This window comes from Pongo abelii, chromosome 21, assembly GCF_028885655.2.
Source record: "Pongo abelii isolate AG06213 chromosome 21, NHGRI_mPonAbe1-v2.0_pri, whole genome shotgun sequence".
Lineage (NCBI taxonomy): Eukaryota > Metazoa > Chordata > Mammalia > Primates > Hominidae > Pongo > Pongo abelii.
The window spans coordinates 34,471,640-34,496,233 of NC_072006.2; the positions used below are offsets into that span (position 1 = coordinate 34,471,640).

Here is a 24,594-nt window from a genome sequence, read left to right on the forward strand (position 1 = left end):
AACCTGTCCCTCATACATGAAAAGAAAAGAAACTCTATCCCAATAGTTTTTCAAATGAGTGGCAACTGCATATACTTGACAACTTCATGGCAGTTTTACCTATAGGACAATTGCACGACAATTTCTTATACAAGGTCACATACTTGACAACACTGTGACACCTTCACACACAAGACAGTTTTGTAACAACTCCACAGACAGATTGGTTGGTAACAGTTTCATGCTCAGGACAGCTTTGTGACAGTTCTGTGTTTATGGCTAACAAGGCACTAGCTCTGGGCCGATGGGTCTGGGGAAGCCAGCTGGAGGGTAGACTCTCTGCCCCAGTCCCGAACTCAGCTGGCTGCTCTACCCCCAGCACAGCTTGCCAAATGATGAGGAATACAAAAACAACCCTTTTTTCTTTAATATGATTTTTCTGAAGGTCACTAGTGGTTGCTCTGGGCTGCTCAGCACCCCCAGGGCTCCCACCAGAAACACAAATGTAACTTCTCTTAATGAGTAGCTAATGGAGGGCAGAATAGATGTGGTCCAGGGCAGGTCCAGGAGGATGGGGAAGCAGAGATTTGGTTGATGTAGGGTGAGAAGCGGGGGATGCCAGGCACCAGCAGCCTGTTCTCACTGTGTCAACCCCCGATTTGGGCCCCAGCCGAGCCCTGCAGGACCAGCATGGGGCAGGGGCTCGGGCCTTCTCTATGCTTTAACTTGGAGGCAGGCAAATCCTTTAGACAGGGGTCTCATGTGTCAGCACACAGCTGCTCCTGTCCCCCAAACACACACATGTCAGGCACACATGAACCCAGCCCCTCCTTTTTCTGCCATGCTGGGCCTGGCATGGACTATCCCCAACTCAGGCTGCTTGGGGAAATGCCCCTCCTATGAGTGGCAAAAGGAGTCAGGTTGCCCGTTTGATATTTTATTTTATCTTACCTTTTTTGAGACAGTGTCTCACTCTGTCACCCAGGCTGGAGTGCAGTGGTGCAATCTTGGCTCATGCAACCTCCGCCTCCTGGATTCAAGTGACTCTCATGCCTCAGCCTCCTGAGTAGCTGGGATTACAGGTGTACACCACCACACCCAGCTAATTTTTGTATTTTTAGTAGAGACGGGGTTTTGCCATGTTGGCCAGGCTGGTCTCAAACTCCGGGCCTCCTATGACCTACCTGCCTCAGCCTCCCAAAGTGCTGGGATTACAGGCGCGAGCCACTGTGCCTGGCCAGATTGCCCGTTTTGAGTATCACTCCCATTGTCCCCCCTCCACGTTCATCATTAGACCAACAGGGTAAGGCAGTGTGACGCAGTAGAATGAGTCTGGGGTTTCATCAGCTGTGGGTTTAAATCTAATGCCACCACTTATAATTGTTGGTCTTTGAGCCTTCACTTCCTGAACCGTAAAATGAGGAATGATAACAGCATTTCCCTCCTCGCTTCTTAAAGTTAGTTCTCGGGCCAGCACCTCTGGCCCCATTCCAGAAGTTTAGCATCAAAATCTACATTTTAACCCGAGATCCCTGAGTCAAATCCCTTTGTGTGCATATTACAGTTTGGGAAGCCCTGGCTGATCTCACAGGACAGGGTTTGAAGATCTCCGAGTTCATGCATGTACAACCCTGGGCACACCATAAGCGTTAAAACAACCACATGTGTCGAGAGGCGACAGCACCTCTTGTTTTTAATAAGCAGCCTCAGGTGATTCTGATGGGGGTTGAAATCTGAGATCACCACTGGCCATGAAATCAACAAATGTGAGTTTGAACCCCAGTTTTACCACCACCCTCTCCACCCCTGCAACCAGCCCATATAGGTCAATGTCTAAAAAGGATTCTGGCCAGAATGTCCAGCAGAGGCTGCAACTTAGCAGGTAATTTTTCTGCATCCTCCCCAAGCCCCAGTTGCAAGGCAAGAGACTCACTCCTGGAGAATTTGAGAGATGGAGTGGGCATTTCATCCCTTGATTGAACACACACCTATTGATCTGCTCACTGTCTACTGGGGGTGAGGGGAGGATGGATGAGGAATGCAGAGGGGGCAGGGTCAGTCCTGGGGCAGCATCAGTCCTGGGGCAGCCTGCACTGCCACCATTTGGCCAATTTCCTGTCTCAGGTGAGGTCAAGTGGACACCGAAGAAGGCCTTAGCACAGCACTGGGAACTTAGCAAGGCCTCAGTAGGTAAGGGACTCTGCAGGGAGGACTGAGGAGGCGCACAGGGATATGTTGAGTAGCCAGGCTGCAGTGTGGCAACCTGAGGATAACCCTCAGGTTCAGAGTCACACTGCCTGGGTTTGAATATCTGCTCCACTTATTAAGTGACCTCGGGCAAGCAGCATCATTGCCCTGAACCTCAGTTTCCTCCTCTCTGAAATGGGTGTGATAATAGCACCTAAATGAGTTTTGCAGCCCCTCTATGCGGAATGGTAAGCAGCTATAAGAGAAAGAATTGGTTAAGTGAGAAGGCAAGTGCTGCATGGTTGGTCCAGTGTGCTGTGGCTCATCCCTGCCTTCCTGGAACTCATCTTTCACTGGTGGGAAAGAGACAATAGCACTTGCCAAATTTAGAACCTATCAGGTGGGAATAAATGGCATGAAGAACATAGCGATGTGGGAGAGGAATGGGGTGTGGGTGTGGTGCTGCTGCAGGCAGGAGGTCTGGGGGGTCACAGGGAAGGGGTGTTCTGTGAAAGGGCTGTATACATAAAGCGACCCCAAATGCAGAAGGAGCTGAGAAACCAAAGAATGAGGCAGACAATTCCAATTTGTTCGTAAAGGGTTATTAGTTGGGGAACTTATGAACAGAGCAAGATTTGGGCAGCCTCAAGATGGGTAGATCTCCAAGCTGTAATTCCCCAGACCCAGGGCTTATATATCTTGGGGAGAAAGGTCCGCGTGCTCTGAGAGGAGTGCACAGGTGACTGACACTGTGCTATGGGTGTCATAGCCTATGATTCCTGCAGCAGCATCAAGGTTTGTTTTGGAGGAAAAGTGAAACCCGCAGCAAATAAGTGTTTCTACATAGAGAGTAATGCTTCAGCTAGACATCTTGGAGGCATTACTGGACTCAGGGTTAGTCAGGAGTCGACGTGGCACATTAGCATCTAAGAAAGAATCACTCTTGTCCCCACAAGGAGACATTTGAGGGAGGGAGCCTTGTGGGTGAATGTCGGAAGGGCATTCCAGACAAAAGGGAGAGCAAGTGCAAAGGTCCTGTGGTGGGAGTGGTCTTGGCAGATGGGGAACATGGAGGATGAGGCCAGCATGGCCAGAGAAGGTGAGTGGTGGGGAAACAGGGCAGGAGCAGGGAAGGGGGTGGGGGCAGGGAAGGTGGAGAGAAGTATTCCCAGACATATTTCAGAAGTGGAACTGACCGGATTCCTGATGGCCCAATAGTAGGATATGAGGGAGAGAGAAGAGACAAGGATGCCGCTGAAGTCTTTGGCCCTGAGTGGAGTAGCCACTGACTAAAATGGACAGGAGAAGCAGGTTTGGAGGGCAAAGGATGAAAAGTTTCCATTTTGGATGTGTGCCTATTCTTACTGTATTTTGAGGGTCTTATCCATTAGCCCCTTAGGTGTCCTGTATTGGCACCTTAGCAGGGATTTGCCATCTGCTCCTTGCTCAAGCCCCTCCCTTTCTACCAAATGAGTACAATATCATCTTGTACTCACCTCTCTTAGAAATCTTTCTTCCATCTACAAGAACTAGTCCTGCTCCTGGCTTCAGCTTCTGTCCCCACATCTGCCTCCCTAGAAAACCACCCCTGATGTCTCCAGTCTCTGGACTCTCACTCCCACCCTGCCTGGGTCCTTCACTTGGATCTGAGCCCTGCTGGGCAGAGGTCACCAGCTTTCTCCATATTTGTATGGGCCTGGTCCTCCCAAATAGGCTGTGAGCCCCCTGAGAGCAGTTGTTGAGAACCTTTATTGAGCCACCATTCATGCATTCATTTAAGAAATAATGAATGGGCATAATGGGTATAATCACAAATGGGTAGTCAGTGGGCATCTACAATGTGCAGGGTTGTGGGGATTTAAAGGTGAACAAGCCAAGCTGGGCCTAGCCCACAAGGGAGCATCTCTCATGAATCAAGTAGTAACGGAGTGCTCATTCATCTGCCATGAGCTATGCTAAGCACTTTGCACAGATGAGTTCATGGCATCCCTACAACTGCCTGGGAGGTGGTTGCTACTATTGTCCCCATTTTACAGAAGAGAAGACCAAGGCTCAGAATGGTAAAGCCACTTGCCCAATATCACCCAGCTAGGAAGTGGTGGTTTGTCAGGCCCCAAAGCCAAGGCAACCTCAACATTCTGCTGAATGTTCTGCCCTGCTGGTCCCCCCACCTCCTGAGTGCTGAGAAGGGTCCAGTGGGCTAGCGACCTCTAGCTCTGATCCCAGGGAGTCTCTAAGCTGGGAATGATCTCCAGCGCCCACCCCCTTGCTAGGGATGGTGCAATCTACCCCCAGGCAGAAATGTGCTGGGGGATCTTCTGAGCAAGCCTCCAGCGGTGGCCACTGCCTCCCATATGTGGAGGCCTGAGTGGGCAGGCGGGTGCCCAGATGTTGTTTATTTCCCTTGGTCATCGGTGACATGCATCCTGCACTGCCAGGCAGGCATTGGAGGATGCGCTGCCCAGCACTGTCTGTGTGGGGCCCTCCTGCATGGTTCTGGGACCTTCCCAAGGACAGAGCAGGGACCTCAGCAGGGGCAGTGGTGTCTTTCTCTCCTTCCCCATCCTTCGTAGCCCCGGGGAGTCATCCAGGACAGCTGTATTAAATCCTTAGTTCACCATGACACAATGTTCTCATGCAAGACACACTTCCCAGGGCACACCCCAATTATGAAGAAACTCTACCCCCAAAAATGTTGGCATCAAAACCAAAAACTCTGCACTGATTGTCAAAGCAGTTCCAGGATCACAAATGCCACCACAGGCAGGGCAGGTGGTGATAATAATGGTAGTAACAGTGATATCATGGAGACCTGCTTGACTGTCAGCCCTGCCCAGGCCCCCACAGCAGACCTGTGAGGTCAGCCAGGAGGATTCTTGTTTTACAGATGAGAAAACTGAAACACAGTGAGGTTAAGGCACTGGTTCAAGGTCACATGGCAAAGGTAAAGGGCAGAGCTGAAATTTCAATCCAACCAGTCTGGCTCTTAACCCTGTTCCACACTAGTAGTTCTCAAAGTGTGGGCCCAGGACCAGCAAAGGTAAGCATCACCTGGGAACCTGTTAGCAATGTGGATTCTCAGGCCCTGCCCAGACCTAATGAATCAGCAACTCTAGGGTAAGGCCCAGCAGCTTGTGTTTTTAACAGACCGTCTAGGTGAATCTGATGCATGCCCAAGTTTGAGAACCCCTGCTCTACATTGTTTTCTATTGTGAGTGAGTGAAGTGGGTGTTAAGATGTAGCTCAAGGATGATAACATAGGGCAGCTGACCTTTGCCCTCAGTATCTGGAATACAATAGGGAGGGGTAGGGTCTGCAGTAACCTGGGGAGCATATGCCTTAATTTATGTAACTCTAACCACTCACTGCCCTGTGACAGCAGACCCAGTGTTGGCAGATGTTCTGACTTTTTCCAGAGAAGTTCAAATTCCAGTTTTTTAATGTGAAATCTCTTGATTTTTTAAATGCTAGAAATCTATCCAAATTAGTCCTGTTTTTAAAAAAAAGAATGTATGGGGCTAGGGTTTCTGGCTTGGGTATTAAGGAAATTTCAATGACAGATTCACTGGGCTGCTGAGGAGATGAGCTTGCCTAGGAGAACATGACATTTTCAGGGTCCCAGATGTCACCCTGCGCTTTTTGATCCCCTCAGGGAAGTTCTGCAGAGTGAAGGCAGATGGAAGGCATGATATGGCAGAGATGACCCTAAATTCACTCAAAACCCCGAAATGGAAAAAAAAATACAGCGATCACTTGCACATGTTGAGCCGCTGACTCCTGTTGAAACAAGGTGCTTGGGGCAGTTCTCAGGATGTGGGTGATCCTGAGCTTAGGGACCCTTATTTGAAGGGCACAGGTTATTCCCTGTTCCCAAAAGAAAGAATAAGCCTGCCCTTCACCTAGGACCAAAGCTGCTGGCTAATATCTCTGCCCTGAGCACTTCACCATCCAGAGGACAAAAGACCATGTCCCTGGACCCTGCTGGCCTTCTTCCAGCCTCACCAACATCTCTGGCTTCTGTTTGCTCACCTGGGAAAGAGGAGGAGAAGGGTCCAGATGTTGGTTGAGAGTCCCACTGTGTGTCATGGTGGTGAGGGAACAGGGAGGAAGCCTAGGTTTACAGAGGAGCACCTACTATGTGCCAGCGCTTGCCGGTTTGCACATCCCTCATAATAAATCACGTGGAGGTAGGAATTGCTGCCACAATTTTTCAGATGGGGAAACTGAGGCCCACAGAGAGAAGGGGGCTCGTTCAATGAGTGATGGGGCCAGGATATCAACCTGGGAACCTGCATCGTTACACATCTTTAGATTTTTAAGTCCCTTGAGGGCAGAAAACACATCATTCTCAATGTAATAATGGTAGCTTCAGTTTATCAGATGCCTGCTGCAGGTGGTCTGAGCTAACAGTTTTTCACGTACCATCTCCTTTAATCACAACAGCCCTGCAAGATAAGCATTATTATCCCTATTTACAGCTGGAAAAACTGAGGCTTGTAGAGGTAAAGTACCTTGCCCAAGGTCACACAACTGCCCCGAAGCTCATAACCATTGAGTCCTAGCACTGGACCTTACCCAGAATAGGGGCTCAGTAATTGTTGAATGAATGGGTCAATGAATGAATGAATGGATCACTCAACCCTGGGTTAATGCATGCATTCAGAGTTGTCATAAGCCTTTATCACTTTGCAAACTGTCAAATCTGGTGTGTTTGATTCCACTCTCATTCTCCATAAAATGGACATCCAAGTCTGGACTCATCCCTCGGGTGCTTGGGGAAACATGGAGTGACTCAGATTTCATTCTAAGCCTCTCCAGCTGCTGGAGCAACACAGAGCCATGCTTTTGTGGCCTACTGGTGTTTTGTCTGAAGGAGGATGGTCTTGATTACGGGAGACAGTTGTTAATGGAAATTACATGGGATGCCTGCCATCCACTGTGATGTCCCAAGAAAACTTGGAGAGGTTGCAATTAGAGCTTAAATGCTTTTAAAATGTGCATCTCAGCTGGGAGAGGACAGCGACAGAGGCCAAGATGTGTAGAAGGACCCAGGGGGTTTCAAAGTGTGCTCCCTGGAACCTCAGTGTCCCCTGGAGCGCCAGGGTGGTCAGGTTGGGTAGGTGGTGCTCCAGGTTCCTCATCCGCGCCAAAGCAGCGCTGCTCCACCATGATCTGTTCGCTGTCTAGTGAGCTACATCCATTTTTATTGTAATTTGACAGAAGAAAACTAGCTCAAGTGAAAAAGTCACTTTATTTGGAGCTATGGGACAAGCCAAGCTTTGGGAAGGACTGGGAGGCAGTCAGAAATTTTTTCTGTCTTAAGGAGTCCATGAGGTTGTGGTTGCCGCTTCTCTCTCTGCATCTGATTTATTTTTCTCTCTCTACTTCTGTATTAGTCGGGAATCATCTGGTTGCAAGTGACAGAAAACCTAACTCAATGTGACTTGAGAAAAGAAGAGAATTTATGGATCCCCAGGGGGGATCCACATGCACAGATGACTCTTTTTGGTCTTTGTCTGTGTCTCTTGGCTCTGTTTCTGCTGTGTGGCCTCCATTCTCCAGAGGCTCTTCCCTCATGTGGCACTCACCAGCTCTGATCTATATCCTCCTAGATCCAAAGAGAGGAAAGGAACACACACACATCTCCACACACATCCATTGACCTCAGCAAAAACCCCAAGACTAGCTCTTGTGGGGATGCGAGCCTGTGTCTGAACCTACAACCACTGTAGTCAAGGGGACTTGATGCTCTGATTGGCCAAGCCCAGGTTAAGTGCATCTGGGTGGATATGGCAGCACATGAACCTCAATGCCAGAGAGTGCAGAGGAGCAGGGCCTCTGTTAGCTAGTGCCCACCAAGGCTTCTCACACATGTGCATCGGAACAGGCTACCCTCCCACCTGCAGATAGCCTTAGGTCAAAGCCAGCCCAGAACATTGTCCATCAGCCCAGAGAGAGATGGTCTAATTGGCCCATCCTGGAAGAGACAGCCATTGGCTAGGGTCAGAGTCATGCCCTACAAACAGGATTACTGGGGCCAGTTCTCAGGGAAAGGAAACTGTGAACAGGGAAGACACTTCCAAAATTCTGTTACATTTATTTTGGACTTGTTAAAGTGCACATTCCTGGCCCAAAGCAGACACTTTACAAGCCTCTCTGGAGATTGTTATGCACAGTCAAGTTTAAGAACCAGCAAGTTTGGGTCTTTCTAGAGCAGCACTGTACAAACTGTTGTCATCACTGATGATTCACAAAGTGAACATTCAAGTGCCTACACCCATGACTTTAGGGTAGGGGGTAGAGAAAGGCAATAGCACTGCTTTTTCTAATGAGTTACAGAGACATGATGAAACACCAGACAGGCTATCAGAAGTCAAAAAGCAAGAGGTGCCATTACAACATAGAGGCACAAGAGGGCATCCTAGCCAACTGCCAGGGTCGAGGATGAGGCCAGAAACAGCCACTACCCTTCAAAGACCGGGGTGTTGAAGGATGCTAAGCACCATCCTGTGGGCCAACACTCTCCGAGGCCTGGGAGGGTCTTTGTTGGGTTCTTTGGCCTTCAGCATATGCTGTAGCTTTTTGAGGTCAGGAGGTCGAGACCAGCCTGGCCAACATGGCAAAACCCCGTCTCTACTAAAAATACAAAAAAATTTAGCTGGGCTTGGTGGGGGTGCCTGTAATCCCAGCTGCTCGGGAGATTGAGGCACGAGAATCGTTTGAACCTGGGAGACGGAGTTTGCAGTGAGCTGAGATCGCACCATTACACTCCAGTCTGGGCAACAGAGTGAGGCTGCATCTCAAAAATAAACAAACAAATAAAACAAACAAAAAACAAATAATACTATAACTCTAACTGAGGACTGAGGCTTCTTTGCAGTTGGCTGCCTGACTTTGGGGAAAGCTCCACCTCTTCTGGCCTCAGTGTCCCCAGTGAAACTGCAGGAGTTGTGCTGAATGACCTCTAAGCTCTTCTAAGAGTGGTAAGAGCTTTGCTTTGTCTCCATCTTGACCCCTTATCTCATCCTGCTTTGCTGTCACTTCTGTGGGCTTCAATTCCTCCCACCAGGCTGTTTGTCCTATAGGGGTAGGGGCCATGCGTGGCTCACCCCCATGGCCCCAGGCTCTGCCTGACACAGGAGGCCCTGGACAGATGCTCTAAGAGGGTAGCGTGGGGCAGAGTGATGTGGGTCCACCCCTGCCGATTCTGTGTGACCCTGGACATGTCGTTTCACCTCCTTGATTCTCGGTTTTTCTCAGCTGCAAAATGAGCAGCAACACCATGTCAGGGTGTGAGTCTCTGTCCACAGATTTGTTTTGCAGGAAATGCTACTTTGTTTTTCTGTAATTTAAATTAATTTGTAATTTGAAGTTCTATTCTGCCAGGTGGTAGAGATCACCGCAAGTCAACTGAGGGTCCCCTTGCTCTTTGGTAGTGGGGTCGCATCTCAGGCCCAGTGGGCTTACACAGTGCTGAGGCACAGCGCAGGGCACCTTGGTCTCCACTGATATGACTCTGTGCTGCCTTGCAGCAGCATCATCAGTCAATGTGTGTGATATCACCAGTCAATGTGTGCGTCAGAAAGGCCCAGTGACCTAAACAAGATGGGCAATGCTTTCCTCCCTTCCCCAGGAAAGAATCTCGGCGGTGGGCAGTCCTGGGTTAATACAGCCACGCCAAGCTCTCTTTCTGTAAGATCTCTCTGCCTCCTGGATCTGCCATGGCTCCACTCTCAAGCTTGCAGTCCTGCAGGCAGAAGGGAAAATGGGAGGAGAACAGTGCCAGCATTTCCTAAGGGGCTGCACAGGGCATGCCCGCTCATATCCCATTGGTCAGGGCATAAGCACATGACCACATATAGCTGCAAAGGGCCTGGGAAATGTAGTCTTAGAGGACATAAACTCCGCTTAATATCAGGGTTCCAGCCGGGCACTGTGGCTCAGGCCTGTAATCCCAGCACTTTGGTAGTCTGAGACAGGAGGATTGCTTGAGCCCAGGAGTTTTAGACCAGCCTGGGAAACATGGCGAAGCTGTTTCTCTACAAAAAATACACAAATTAGCTGGGCATGGTGGTGCATGCCTGTAGTCCTAGCTACTAGGGAGGATAAGGAGGGAGGATTGCTTGAGCCCGGAAAGTCTAGGCTGCAGTGAGCCAAGGTCGTGCCACTGCACTTCAGCCTGGGGGGCAGAGCAAGACCTTGCCTCAAAAAATAAAATAAAAATCAGGATTCCACTAGTGAGGATGAGGGGAGAGTGGACGAGGAGGATGACTAACAAAGTGTGCAGAGGCATGAGTCGCCACTGCTCTTGGAACCCGGGTCCCACATCTTCAGAATTTGTCACCTTCCCCTGCTCAAGACCTTAGCTTGAGGATGGGACAGGGCTTGGGAGGGGAGCTAGTGGAGAAGGAGAAGAAAGAATGTAGGCCTCCTCCTGCCCCAGGACACAGTAGAGGCTAAATTCTTTTGTTCTTTATGCATTTTTAGGGTGAACTATTTCAAACCTAAAGTCAATAATTTAAAATAATATAATAAACATTTGTGTGCCACAATCCTGAATTCAGTGTTGGTTAGTCTCATGTCTTTTGCTCCGAATGCATATTTACAAGTCACAAATGCTACAAAATATTGCTTTGCAGGTCCTTGAACTTTATATAAATGGCTCTTACTATATGATTCATCGTGCACCTTGCTTTTTTCCTCTCAGCCCCGTCTTTGAGCTGTGTCCACAATGATTACTGTAGCTACCTCAGTCATTTATCATGGCTGGGTTGTGTATGTGGTATCTGGCTGTGGTGTATGAATATACCACAATGTATTTATCTATTCCTTTGGCAGAGGGTTAGCTTTTTGCAGTTGTTTGCTATTAAATAATGCTGCAATAAATATCTTTGTCTCTTTCTACACATATACAAGGGTTTCTCTAGGTCAGTGTTTCTGAGAGCGTGTCCCTGGACCAGCAGCATCAGCATCACCTGGGAACCTGTTAGAAATACAAATTCTCAGACCTACTGAATCAGACGTACCAGGGGTGGAACCTAGGGACCTATACTCCAACAAGCTCTCTAGGAGCTGCTGTTGTGCTCCAGAGTTTGAGAACTGCTGCTCTAGGGTATACACCAGAAGCTAAATTGTTACATTTAGAAGAGAGACATCAGGTCAGTCGTGGTGGCTCATGCCTGTAATCCCAACACTTTGGGACCCTGAGGCAGGAAAATCACTTGAGGCCAGAGTTCAAGACCAGCCTGGGAAACAGAGAGAGACCATCTGTACAAAATTTTTAAAAAAATTATCTGGGTATGGTGGGACATGCCTGTAGTCCCAGCTACTTAGGAGGCTGAGGCAGGAGGATTGCTTGAGCCCAGGAATTTGAGGCTGCAGTGAGCTTAGGATCATGCCACTGCACTGGAGCCTGGGTGACAGAGCAAGATCCTGTCTTAAAAAAACAAAACAAAACAAACAAACAAAAAAACTTTTTAACACAAAAAGAAAAGAGACATCTCCTAATTTATTAGGTACTGCTAGATTTTTCCCCAAAGTTTACACTCCTATCTAAGGTGAAAAGGTGAAGGTTTCCTCTCATTCTTGCCAGCTCTTGGTAGTATCAGCATCTGAATCTTTTGCTGAGTGAGAAGTCTGGACTCTGCTAAATTCTCAGTGGATGTTCTTGTTTCTCTGGCTCTGGGAATCCCTCTTACAACATCACACTTGCTCTCTGCCCTCAGGTCCCTGCCAGGTATACAGCTCCAGAAGCACAAAAATCTTTATTCTGCTCTCCTGTTGCAGTTTCTTATCCCAGGGCAAGAAAATTGAGGGCAATGCCAACTTTGCCTGGGAACAGGATCCCAGCATACACGTTAGTTACTGTGTACTTCTGTACGACCCTGGATCAGTCAGGCTCCTGAGTTATAAGCAACAGAAATAGGGTTATCAGCAGGATGTGGGGCCTCACAGAATCTAAGGAACAGAAGGTGAGGACTGGGGAAGTAGCAGTACTCATTCGAGAGCTGGAGCAGGGAGGAAGGAACAGAGGGACTGAGGGATGGAAGGGAGAGAGAAAGGCCTCAGCCAGGGCTGGGCAGAGAGCCTGCCCTGCCTCCACCATGAACCCCATTTCTGTGTGACCCTCACTCTTGTGTCCCACTCCCAGGACCAGAGTCACCAGAATGTGTATCTGGCCAGGCTTTCGTTAGCTCTCACCTGCTGCCAACTTAAAGAAGGGCCAGAACTCTTTTGGTTTCTGTTCCAGGGGGAAGGTGCCAGGGTGTGTTCCTCATCAGGACCTCGCACAATGGGGAATTCCTCTAAAAGGGAGATGGGGCACCAATAGGAAGAGGGGAGCATCTGGGAGCTGGAGAGCCAAGAATGTTTCCTGCCGGGTGGTCTTGGGGCTCAGGTGAATCAAGGCGTATAACCGGATTATTAACCAGTCTGACCCTAATGACATATAAACATGAAACCATTTACTGTTTCCCCAATTGCTGCCTCTCAAAAGCTGCCCTATCCTTTCCTGTCACTTGGTGACACCTGGTCATTTTCTGACTCTCCCCCACCTCCTACTCCCAGTGGTCTCCCCTGCTGCCTCTTACTGCTGGGGCACCTCCCAGCAACCAGCCTTCTTGTGCCAGGCAGCAGGAATACCACCTAAGCCTGGCTGCTCCCAAGGTACCCCTTACCACTGAGAACCCCCTCACATGTGCTGGGAAGGATGTGCATCCTCTTCTACCACACTCTCCCCCTCAGCTCTGCCCTTCTGTCTCCTGGTCTCGTTTCTCTGTTCAAAGAGGAATGGGAAGGGGGCAGATTCGCAGGGCTATGGACATGAATTTATGTCCAAGCAGGGCATGAGATGCTGGCACCTTCTTGCAGGCACCCCCTGTCTTTGTGAGTTTCTCTGGCATCTCCTGACTTCGTTGGGAGGGTCGGGAACAGATGAAAAGTCACAGCACCACAACTCACTTCCCTAGGCTGTCCACTTCTTTTTATTTTCTTCTTTTTTGGAAACGTGGCTTCACTCTGTCTCTCAGACTGGAGTACAGTGGCACAAACACAGCTCACTGCAGCCTTCCTTGCTCAAGCGATCCTCCCACCTTAGCCTCCCAAGTAGCTGGGACTACAGGTGTGTGCCACCATACCTGGCTGATTTTTGTATTTTTTGTAGAGACAGGGTCTCACCATATTCTCCAGGCTGGTCTCAAACTCCTGGACTCAAGCAGTTCTCCCATCTTGGCCTCCCAAAAAATGGTGGGATTACAGGCATGAGCCACTGTGCCTGGCCAGGCTGACAATTCCTAACTCCCATGAGTCCCTCCCTGCAAGTGTTCAGCTTAATCAGCGTCCTGGGGTGATGGTCAGGGTAACAGAGATTCCTTATGAGCCCAGGAAAGGCTCACTTAAGATTCTAGAGCATTTTCCACCTCTTTTTCCCCAGCTTTGGCTCCTGGGTGCCAATTCTGGGGTAACAAAAAATTTTCTCCTTGAAAAAATTTCTCCCATTGCTATTCCTGATGATGGTGGGAGCCCTTGCTGATGGTGACAGTGAGAAATGGAGTATTGTTGAGTATTGTTAAGGAACCCAGCAGGAGGGTGAGGGTCTCACCCCACCCCCACTCATGCATTTGCACCCACACACACTCAAAAATTCACATTACTTTGGTAAAGATTAAGTTTGCTTGTGAGTAATGGAAAACTCCAAATAACAGTGATTTAAGCAAGATAGGTGTTGATTTCTCTCTCATGTAACAGTCTACACAGGCAGGCTAGGGCTGGTACAGCAGTTCTGCCTTCCTCAGGCACCCAGGTGCTTTTTATCTGATTTTTCCACCGCCTCACAGGACGTAGTTTCCACCTCATGATCTAAAATGGCTGCTTGTGCTCCAGCCATCGTTCACATTCCACCCAACAGAAAGGATGAGGGGATGACAAGGGGCACACCCCTGCCCTTTAAGGCAGCGTTCTTGAAGTGTCACATGCTGCTTTACCTTACATCTGATTGGCCAGATTTTGGTCACATGACCATATCTAGTTGTAAGGGAAGGTGGGAAATGTAGTCTTTTGTTTGGGTGGCCATGTGCCCAGTTACTATCCCAATGAGACCATCTCAGCTGCTCACATATATGGTTTGACCATCTCTCTCTCCCTTTCCCCCTCCTCCTTCTGCCCTGGTCTGGTGGGCAGTGGGCACTGGCCTGGGGGGCAACTGCACAGGCTGTATCATCTGCTCAGAGGAGAACGGCTGTTCCACCTGCCAGCAGAGGCTCTTCCTATTCATCCACCGGGAAGGCATCCGCCAGTACGGCAAGTGCCTGCACGACTGTCCCCCTGGGTACTTCGGCATCCGCGGCCAGGAGGTCAACAGGTGCAAAAGTACGTGGCTTCTCCCTTGTTCTATGCTAGTGCTGGGCTCCTAGACACCACGGGCTTAGATCCCACCCTTTCACCCCAGCACAGACAGAGGGGAAGTAGGTGCATATCTAAGCCTGCGTCCAGGCTGACTCTGCAGCCTGAGGCAAGTCAGTCCACTCTCAGCCTTAATTAGCACTAATAGAGCAGGGAACTTTCACTTCTACCCTAGTTTGCGGTGTGGCCTTAGGCATGTAACTCACCTTCTCTGGTCTTAGCTCAAATAGGAAAAGGAGTCCTAATTCCAAGCTCTAATTTTTGCTGTAACTTTGGGCAAATTATCACTATTTCTGAGGTGAAAAAGAAGCAGGGAGTCCTCACTCCAGCCCTGATTTGCGGGTGACTTCAAGCAAGTCACTGGCTCTCTCTGAGCCTCCCCTCAAATGAGAAAGGGAGTTCTCTTCACATGCAAAGTTTGACCTTGGCCAAGTCTGGGCTTCAAAGGAGACACTGAGTCCTGACCCAAATGCTACCAAGCCTGGAGCTACCCAGAGGGCCTTCCACCTCGGGCAGACCCAGTGGGCCCCATCCTTGGCAGTCTCCCTCACCTGGGGTGTCCCTGGCTCTATTACAGAATGTGGGGCCACTTGTGAGAGCTGCTTCAGCCAGGACTTCTGCATCCGGTGCAAGAGGCAGTTTTACTTGTACAAGGGGAAGTGTCTGCCCACCTGCCCGCCGGGTACTTTGGCCCACCAGAACACACGGGAGTGCCAGGGTGAGTGGGGACCTCCCCGCCCTGCCCCTGCCCCCTTCTCCCTGGAGCGGGGGCTTGGTGAGAGGTGTCAGGGACCCTGGAAGAAATTACAGTAGAATGCCATATGGTGAGGGGAGGCCCAGCACCACCGTTTAAGGTACACTGGGTACCTACGCATAGTAACTGCAAAACACTAGAGCCAACATAACCACCATTACTATGATTACTACTACAACCAACACTGGCATTGTTATTAATGCCAAGGGAATCAGCAGAGTACAGAAGAAGAGCACTGATGTTTGTTTGTTTGTCTGTTTGTTTGCTTGTTTGCTTGTTTTGTTTGAGATAGGGTCTTGCTCTGTTGCCCAGCTAGAGTGCAGTGGCATGATCATAGCTCACTGCAGCCTCAAACTCCTAGGCTCAGAGAATCCTCCCACCTCAGCCTCCCGAGTAACTGGGACCACAGGCATGTACCACAACAGCTGGCTATGCGTTTATGTTTTTGTAAAGACAGGCTCTTGCTATGTTGCCCAGGCTGCCCCTGGGCTCAAGCAGTCTTCCCACCTCAGCCTCCCAAAGCATTGGGAGTACAGGTATGAGCCACTACACCTGGCTGAGCACTGATTTTGGAATAGGACAGGCCTGGGGTCCAATCCTAGCTCTAAACCTTACCCTTTAGTGATCTTAAGCAAATCACCTCAGCTCTCTGTCCTTCGGTTTCTCCAAACGTTAGAAAAAAAAAAAAGACAATAGAACATACAGCCTACCTCATGGAGAGGAATTGTTATGAGGATTAAGTGAATTAGTACAATTTAAAGTGCTCAGTACAGCAGCCAGCACACAGTAGATGCTCAGTACATGTAAGTATCAGTGTTATTACTGCTCTGATTGTTTCCTAACAGCTCTTTGTCATACTCCTGCCTGTGAGCCCTCTTCCATTCCTGCACTAGGCTACTCCTTGGCATTCTCATCTAAACTGTGCATCTCTGCCCACGCATTCCCTCTGGGCTCACATTCACAGTCATTCCAGCTGCTGATGGCCCCTGACTCCGTGTCTCTAGCCTCCCTGAGCAGCAGACCCTCACCTCCACTGCCCTCTGGGTGCCTTCTTTCAACTCCCACTGCCACCATCTCCTGCCTAACGCTTCCTCTGGGTTTCCTCTGGGTTTCAATAACCAGCTCCCTGATCCCTGGGTGGCTGTGCGCGAGATGCAGACATCACTGTTGACTCTTCTCTCTCCCTCACCCTATATTCAATCCAATCTGTTCATTTATTCGCTCCAAAAATATCTACTAGAGCATCTGCTATGGCCAGGCACTTTCCTAGGTGCTGGAGACATGTTAGAGAACAAAACAGACAAAGCCTCTGCACTCATGGACATGACATTTCAGTGGAGAGACAGAAGCGACACCTGAAAACAAATGCATAATATTTTGGGTGGTAGGAAGAACTTTGGGGTGAAAATGAAGCAGCACAAAGCTCCCAAACCCACACCATCCAGCTCATCCCTTTCTCCCCACCCATTTGTTTCTCTCCTCTGTGCCCCCCTCTTCCCACCCTCTTGCCACCCCCTGCCTGTCGCCAGGGTTCTGGCCACAGCTCCTGCCCGTCTCCCGCCTCGGCGCTCAGTCCCTCCAGCCCAGTCTCCACTCAACAGCAGAGGGAGTATTTCAAAATGATAGTCTGCTGAATTTCTTTTCCTCCCAGGACGCTTCAGTGGCTCCCACTGCCCTTGGGCGGAGCCCACCCAGGCCCTGGGCAATCTGTCCCATCTGCCAGCCTTTCCACCCCCATCATTTTTTTCCTCCTCAGTTTGAGCTCATTCTCCAGCTTGCCCAGTTCCAGTCCAAATCATCCTGGGACTCTGCTGGGGTTACACCTTCACTTGGAGCACCTCCCGTCCCTCCCTGAGCCTGGCTAGGCTCCCCTTCCCCACCATCCCACCCCCACTTCAAGTCCCAGTCCAGGGGTTTCCTCCCCTACGACCCAACCCATGCTGCCTCTGGGCTCCCACAGTGCCTGCGCTTCCCTCATCACGGCAGTGTCCAGATGGTGAATTCCAGGAGGCCTGCAGACCCTGGTCTGTCTTGCCTGCTGCTGCTCCCTCAGCACCCAGAATAGCACCTGGCACACACTGGGTGCTCAGTCTTTACTTGCCAAATGTGTGCATCTAGCAAGGTCTGGGTCCCACTGTGTCTTGAGCTTGCTGTGTCTGCTGTGTGAGCCTCTTGCTGCGTTCCCTTAGCAAACCCCTGCTCTAGGTCTCAGTGTCCAAATCTACAAAATAGGAGTATTCATAGCTACCCATATTCTGTGCCTACTTCTCATGGACTTTTAAATAATCAAAGTGTGTATATAACACACACACACACACACACACACGTATATATATAGTGTGTATATATATACACATATATATGTATACATGTATATGTGTGTGTGTATATATATATGTGTGTGTATATATATACATATATATGTATTTTTATTACCCCCTATGAAGAACTTTTATGTCCATGTCCTCCTTTTTCCTCCTTCCAAAGTTGATCAAAGACACATGATCAAGTTTAAAACCTGTGTCCTGGTCCTGAGGGCTTCCCAGGCGACCTTCCAGCCTCCTCTCCTGTCCCCACCTTCCTGAGACTTCACTCCCAACTCAGGCTGCACCATCTCCCAAACATGGTGGGCCTGGCTCCCAAGGCTTTGCACACCTGCCTGGAATGGGCTTCCTTCTTCTCACTTGACGAGCTCCCCTCTCTCCCTTTAACTCATACATCACCTCCTCCAGGAAGCCTTCCCTTTAAAGCTAGACAGTTGGCCACTCTGGCTTCAGGCCCATATTAGTCTGTGCATGCATTCGTTTAGCTCTCATTCCAGGCTCTTATAAATAACTCTGCTCCTAGCAGGTGGAAGTGGTGTCTTCAGTCTTCAGAGGACTGAACCCCTCAAACCCTACCCTTGGATCTGAAGGACCCTCACTGCCGGCTGACCCTGTCTGTCTGTCTGTCTGTCTGTCTCTCCTTTCACCCCACAGGGGAGTGTGAACTGGGTCCCTGGGGCAGCTGGAGCCCCTGCACACACAACAGAAAGACCTGCAGCTCGGCTTGGGGCCTGGAGACCCGGGTACGAGAGGCTGGCCGGGCTGGGCATGAGGAGACAGCTACCTGCCAGGTGCTTTCTGAGTCAAGGAAATGTCCCATCCAGAGGCCCTGCCCGGGAGGTGAGCCCCAGGACAGGCACGTGAGGCTGTGGTGGGAAAGGCCCACAGGGACAGAGTGGACTCAGATCACTGCCCCACAAATAGTACCTATGAGACTACCTGAAAGGCCACCGTTAGCCATACCATCATGTGGAGTACACATCGCCTTCCCTGGTGTCCTTTCAAAGGAGGACCTTCCTTGCTGGGTTCAGTCCCAAATACTTTAGGAAAATTGAGCTGGCCAGGAGTTCCCAACCCTCTCAAACTGAACACCCCCCTTTTAATAAGGAGGATTTGGGAATACCCTCTTTACCATTCTTAATGAAGTTCATGGAGAATGTAGCTTACTTGCAAAGGTAATTTTTTTTATCAGTATAGTGTCCTAACTGTAATACAGAGGAGAAAGAAAAGAAATTTCATGATGGAAGCGCTTGGCCCAACATATCAGCAGACACTTAGGGAAGCACAATCCCAGTGAGGACCGCGGCCGTGGTCAGCGCCCCAAGTGCGTGGCCGCATCGCCATCAGAGACGCGATTTCCCAACAGTGACCAGCGATTAGTAAGGTCCAACCCAACTGATCTCTGATTGACACCACACTCACAGTGCCCTAGAATCTTCAGTGAATGGAAGTGTTCAAAACCACTTGGCATTCATGGGTCAAACAGAATTCAGCTCCCAGCAAGCAGACTTTTCAGCTACATGAGGGTGGGGCACGATGTGAGAGAACTGGATGGAATGGGGGACAACTCTTCTTTGCGGGCAACTGTCCCACACTGGATCCCGATTGCCGTCCACTGAATGCCACAGGAACCCCCTTCACTGTGGCATTCAAGACCACTACACATATTTCCAAAATGTCTCTGGGGGCTATTAAGGACCACTGATTTACATAGAAGAGAAGCCACAGGGTGTGCTTGGTAAGATGTGAATGGTGAGTAGTATTAGCAGTGTTGACTGGGCACTGTGCCGAATTCTCTATAATCGTTAACTCATGTAATCTTCACAGTGATGCTATGTGGTAGGTGTTATTAGCACTATCCCCATTTTACAGATGAGGGGACTGAGGCCCAGAAAGGTTGAGTCACTCACCTAAGGGTCACAAAGCCAGGGAGCTGTGGACCTAGAATTCAAACATAACTCGTCATGCAAACAGGAATCCAAAGTCATGATGAAGGATGAGGGACCTGGAGCCAGGCCACCCGGGGCACCCAGGTGGGACATAGTGGAGCCAGGATTTGAACTCAGGGACACTCCTCTTTCAGAAGGACTTGGCTATTTGGGTTGGGAGTGCAGCTAGCAGAGATAGGAGCCTTTGGGAGTCATGCTGGGCGGGTGAGGACAGAGTGAGATTGAGATGGAACCAGAGAACCTAAGAGACCCCAGAGCCAGGGCAGGACTCACACAGGAGGCAGACAGTTCTCCTGCACTCATTACCACATGGCACCTCTCATGGCTCCAAGAGCTGGGGGTAAATGGCTGTTGGGGGGATCACGAGGGGAAAGCTTTTCCCCTGGATAATAATAATCACAACAACAGCAAACATTCATAAAGCACCTACCATGTGCTGGCTGTGCTTAGTGCTGTGAAACATGACTCTAATCCTCGCAACAACCCCGCTGTAGCTCCCTGCATCATCCAGGTCTTGGCTGCAGCGGCTCGTCCTCAGAGAGGCTTCCCAGGAGTCCCCCTCCCAGGAGTCATTTTCCATCATATCACGTGGTAGCACTTACACCCTTCTGAAATGAGCCTGCTCATTCTCGTGTTTGCTTGTTCAGTGTCTGTTTTCCTTACTGGAGTGTGATCTCCGTGAAGGCAAAGGCTTTATCTGCCTTGTTCACAGCTGTCTCTCTAGTGCCTCTAACAGAGTCTGGCACATAGTCGGTGTCCAGTTAATATTTGTTGGATGAGTGGATGGATGGCTGAATGCACAGGTGGGTGAGTGGATAGGTAGATGGGTCGATAGGAGGGTAGATGGGAGGGTAGGTGGGTGGATGAGTAGGTAGGTGGATGATTAGATGGGTGGGTAGGTAGGTAGGTAGGTAGGTGAACAGGTGGATGGATGGGTGATGGGTGGGGTGCCTAGGTGGATGGATGGGTCATTGGGTATGGAGGTGGGTGAGTAGATGGGTGAATAGGTGGGTGAATGGGTAGGTTGGTAAATAGGTGGAGGGATGGGTGGGTGACTGGATGGGTACATGAGCAACTGTCAGGCAGACCTAGGGAAGAGGTAGAGACACAAAGCCACTGGCCCCCAACACCCCCACTTCAGGGCTGGCAGGGCCACTCAGGCAGCACCCACACCGCATCTCCAGATGCTGTCCTACCTGAGGCCTGCACAGTCAGCTCCGCAGCTCGGAGTGGGAGTTGGCTTCAGTGCTCCCCAAGGGCTCAGAGTGGGTGTGGGGAGCCCCAGAAGTGGGCAACCTGGTCTTAGCTCCTTGACTCTGCTCTGCAGAGGAAGGAGCCAGGACTGGAGCCACAGCCCTGACTCTTGTAGAGACAGGCACACATTTGACACCCAAGGAATAAAACTGCCCTCCACTTGCCGCTAGGCTCAGAGAGTCTCTAACAGACTTGCTGCGCACCTTCAGAAAGTGACTCATAGAGCCTCAGGTTCATCGTGTTCAAATGGACACACAGCTCCTTGTGGGGAACTGAATGGGGCCCAAGCAATGTAGGAGAATGTCCTGGGTGTGGAGACACTTTGTAAAGCAGAAACTTAGGGCTGGCCTTGCTCCCAGCCATGCTGTGGTCTTCTCACCTGTCAATAACAATGATGAGCAACTGCTCAGAAGAACTCCCCGGGCAGTGGGCACAGCCAGAATGGAGGTGGAGGGAATAAAGGAAATAAAGAGGAAAAAGAAAGGAAAGGTAGACTGGCACAGAAAAATGATAGAAGGGTGGGGAGAAAGAGAGGACAATTGGAGAAGACAGGACTGGGTGTGGCTGAGACCCTACCTGCCTCTCTCGGCTGTTGTGAGTTTCATATATATAAAGCACTTGGGGCTGTGGCCTGCATACAGCGAGCACTTGCTAAATGCTGAAGTATTGTTGCCACAGTGTTATGCAGAAGTTGGTGCAGGGACACAGATGAAAGGTGCCCAGTGTCCAGCACAGAGCCTGCTCAGCTATGGAAGAGTGTGCTGGGGAAAGCCATGGGGACTCCCATGAGGCCACCCTACATGCTGATTGGGGGGCCCCAGGTGAACCTGCAGGCCTGGCCAAGCCAGATGTCCAGCACAAGAAGGCCCTGAGCAAGTTAGTGGCCCTTGCCACTCCCTGAAGAACTAGAGAGAAAGGTTCAGTTTGGGGTAACTTAGCCCAGAGTCCAAACTCTCAACAGGAGGGACTGCAAGGTCAGTGCCCAAATGTTCTTCTGAGCCCCGTTGTTGAGGAGTGGGTGGGGCACCCTTGTCTTTCAGGACTGAGGAGGCTCCCAGGACCTAACTGGCCCTGCAGCCTTGGTCACCGGACTCTGTGCTCTTATTGCAGAGAGGAACCCCGGCCAGAAGAAGGGCAGGAAGGACCGGCGCCCACGCAAGGACAGGAAGCTGGACATGAGGCCGCGCCAGCCCGGCCTGCAGCCCTGACCGCCGGCTCTCCCAACTCTCTGGTCCTAGTCCTCGGCCCCTGCACACCTCCTCCTGCTCCTTCTCCTCCTCTCCTCTTACTCTTTCTCCTCTGTCTTCTCCATTTGTCCTCTCTTTCTTTCCACCCTTCTATCATTTTTCTGTCAGTCTACCTTCCCTTTCTTTTTCTTTTTTATTTCCTTTATTTCTTCCACCTCCATTCTCCTCTCCTTTCTCTCTCCCTTCTTCCCTTCCTTCCTCTTCTTTCTCACTTATCTTTTATCTTTCCTTTTCTTTCTTCCTGTGTTTCTTCCTGTCCTTCACCGCATCCTTCTCTCTCTCCCTCCTCTTCTCTCCCTTTCACACACACTTTAAGAGGGACCATGAGCCTGTGCCCTCCCCTGCAGCTCTCTCTATCTACAACTTAAAGAAAGCAAACATCTTTTCCCAGGCCTTTCCCTGACCCCATCTTTGCAGAGAAAGTGTTTCCAGAGGGCAAAGCTGGGGCACACCACAGGTGAGTCCTGAAGGCCCTCCTTCTGCTCTGGGGGAGGCTCCAGGACCCTGAGCTGTGAGCACCTGGTTCTCTGGACAGTCCCCAGAGGCCATTTCCACAGCCCTCAGCCACCAGCCACCCCGAGGAGCTGGCTGGACAAGGCTCCAGGGCTTCCAGAGGCCTGGCCTGGACACCTTCTCCAGCTGGCTGTAGAGGGTCACGACCTGGCCTCTGGCTGGGCAGCCAGCCCTGGAGGGCATCCTCTGCAAGCTGCCTGCCACCCTCATCAGCACTCCCCCACAGGCCTCCCTCTCATGGGTCCCATGCCCCTTTTTCCCAAGCTGGATCAGGTGAGCTGTCACTGCTGGGGGATCCACCTGCCCAGCCCAGAAGAGGCCATTGAAACGGAAAGGAAAGCTGAGATTATCCAGCAGCTCTGTTCCCCACCTCAGCGCCTCCTGCCCATGTGGGGAGACAGGCCTGAGAAGGAAGGGGCTTGCCCAGGGTCACACAGGAAGCCTTCAGGCTCTGCTTCTACCTGATGGCTCTGCTCAGCACATTCACAGCAGAGAGGAGAATTTGGGGGTCACTTGAGGGGGGAAATGTAGGGACTTGTGGGTGGGGAGCAAGGGAAGATCCGCGCACTCGCCCACACCCACCACCGCACTCGCTGACACCCACCCACACACTCGCCCACACCCACCACCACACTCCCCGACACCCATCACCGCACTCGCCCACACCCACCACCAGTGACTTGAGCATCTGTGCTTCGCTGTGACGCCCCTCGCCCTAGGCAGGAACCACGCTGGGAGGAGTCTCCAGGTCAGACCCAGCTTGGAAGCAAGTCTGTCCTCACTGCCTGTCCTTCTGCCATCATAACACCCCCTTCCTGCTCTGCTCCCGGGAATCCTCAGAAACGGGATTTGTATTTGCCGTGACTGGTCAGCCTGAACACATAGGGCTCCGTGACTGGGACAGGAATGGGCAAGGAGAAGCAAGAGTTGGAGCTCCAAGGGGCCCAGGGGTGGCCTGGGGAAGGAAGTGGTCAGCAGGCTGGGGGAGAGGCTCTAGGTGATGAAATATTACATCCCTGACCCCAAGAGAGCACCCACCCTCAGACCTGCCCTCCACCAGGCAGCTGGGGATCCCCTGGCCTGACCCCCCCAAGGCCCACCCTCTCTCTGACTTCCCTGCTCTCACATCCCTGAGAACAGCTAGAGCCCCCTCCTTCGCCTGGCCAGGCCACCAGCTTCTCTTCTGCAAACGTTTGTGCCTCTGAAATGCTCCGTTGTTATTGTTTCAAGACCCTTACATTTTTTTTTTTAATTTTCTTAATAAAGGGAAAAGAAACTCGCAAATGCTTCTTGAGCATCAAGAGGGTGTTTCAAAACCATAATACTGCTGAGTTTGGAGTAGCAGAATTTAAAACGTGGAGTGGTTTTCACAGGAATGCTTGGGGCTGAGAGGGGTCAGAGTGTATTGGGGATGGGGTGGGGTTTCAGACTGGGGGGAGCTGATAAAAGAGGAGGGGCCCTCAGCCCCTCCAGGCCACTCTCAAGAAGCAGACTCAGCCAGAGGCAGAAGAGGGTAACACCTCGAGCCCCAGAACCTCGCAGTTTCACGAACCGCATGTCTCAGGGACCAGGGGCACCTAGGAGGTTGACAGTCCCACGGGGCCATCTAAACACCCTGGGCTGCTAGTGAGAGTGGCCTTGGCATTGGGAGGCACAGGTGGGAGCTCCAGCCTGTCACCAGCTCTCTGGTGGGGTCTAGGTCAAGTCACTTCCCCTTCCCGGTCCTCAGTTTTCCCATGCGATGAAGAGGAAGCATGGCTAAATTAAATCTATTGCCGAAATCTGGAAGACACAACAACAGAATCCCCTGGGGAGCCTTTTAGAAATTCAGATTTTAGGGCCCTCCCCCAGATCTATTCATTGCAAACAAGTTTAGGAGCAGGCAGTGAGAGCAAACATTCATTCCAGGACAAGCTGAGGGGAGAGGTGGCTCTCAGATGACTTCCAGCTCAGAGGGCTGAGTCTAGATTTGCGGCTGCAATTCTGAT

General features: G+C 50.8%; 1 protein-coding gene across 5 annotated transcripts in view; it reads left to right on the plus strand.

Annotated features, from left to right (window-relative positions):
- RSPO4 (R-spondin 4) overlaps positions 1 to 23,890 on the plus strand; it is a 43,458-nt gene extending 19,568 nt beyond the window's left edge. For 2 of the 5 annotated variants that reach the window (XR_008516893.2, XR_008516894.1), the window contains 5 exons: positions 14,344 to 14,532; positions 15,143 to 15,283; positions 18,298 to 18,483; positions 21,957 to 22,550; positions 23,326 to 23,890. Coding sequence is in view for 2 of the 5 variants with exons in the window: in XM_002830145.4 (XP_002830191.3) it covers positions 14,344 to 14,532; positions 15,143 to 15,283; positions 18,298 to 18,483; positions 21,957 to 22,054 (614 nt within the window). In the remaining 3 variants the exon portion in view is untranslated. Of the gene's footprint in view, positions 1 to 14,343; positions 14,533 to 15,142; positions 15,284 to 18,297; positions 18,484 to 21,956 lie in introns of all 5 variants that reach the window. The other 3 variants (XR_008516895.2, XM_002830145.4, XM_002830144.4) reach the window with 3 other exon arrangements.
- The last annotated feature ends 704 nt before the right edge of the window (positions 23,891 to 24,594 follow it).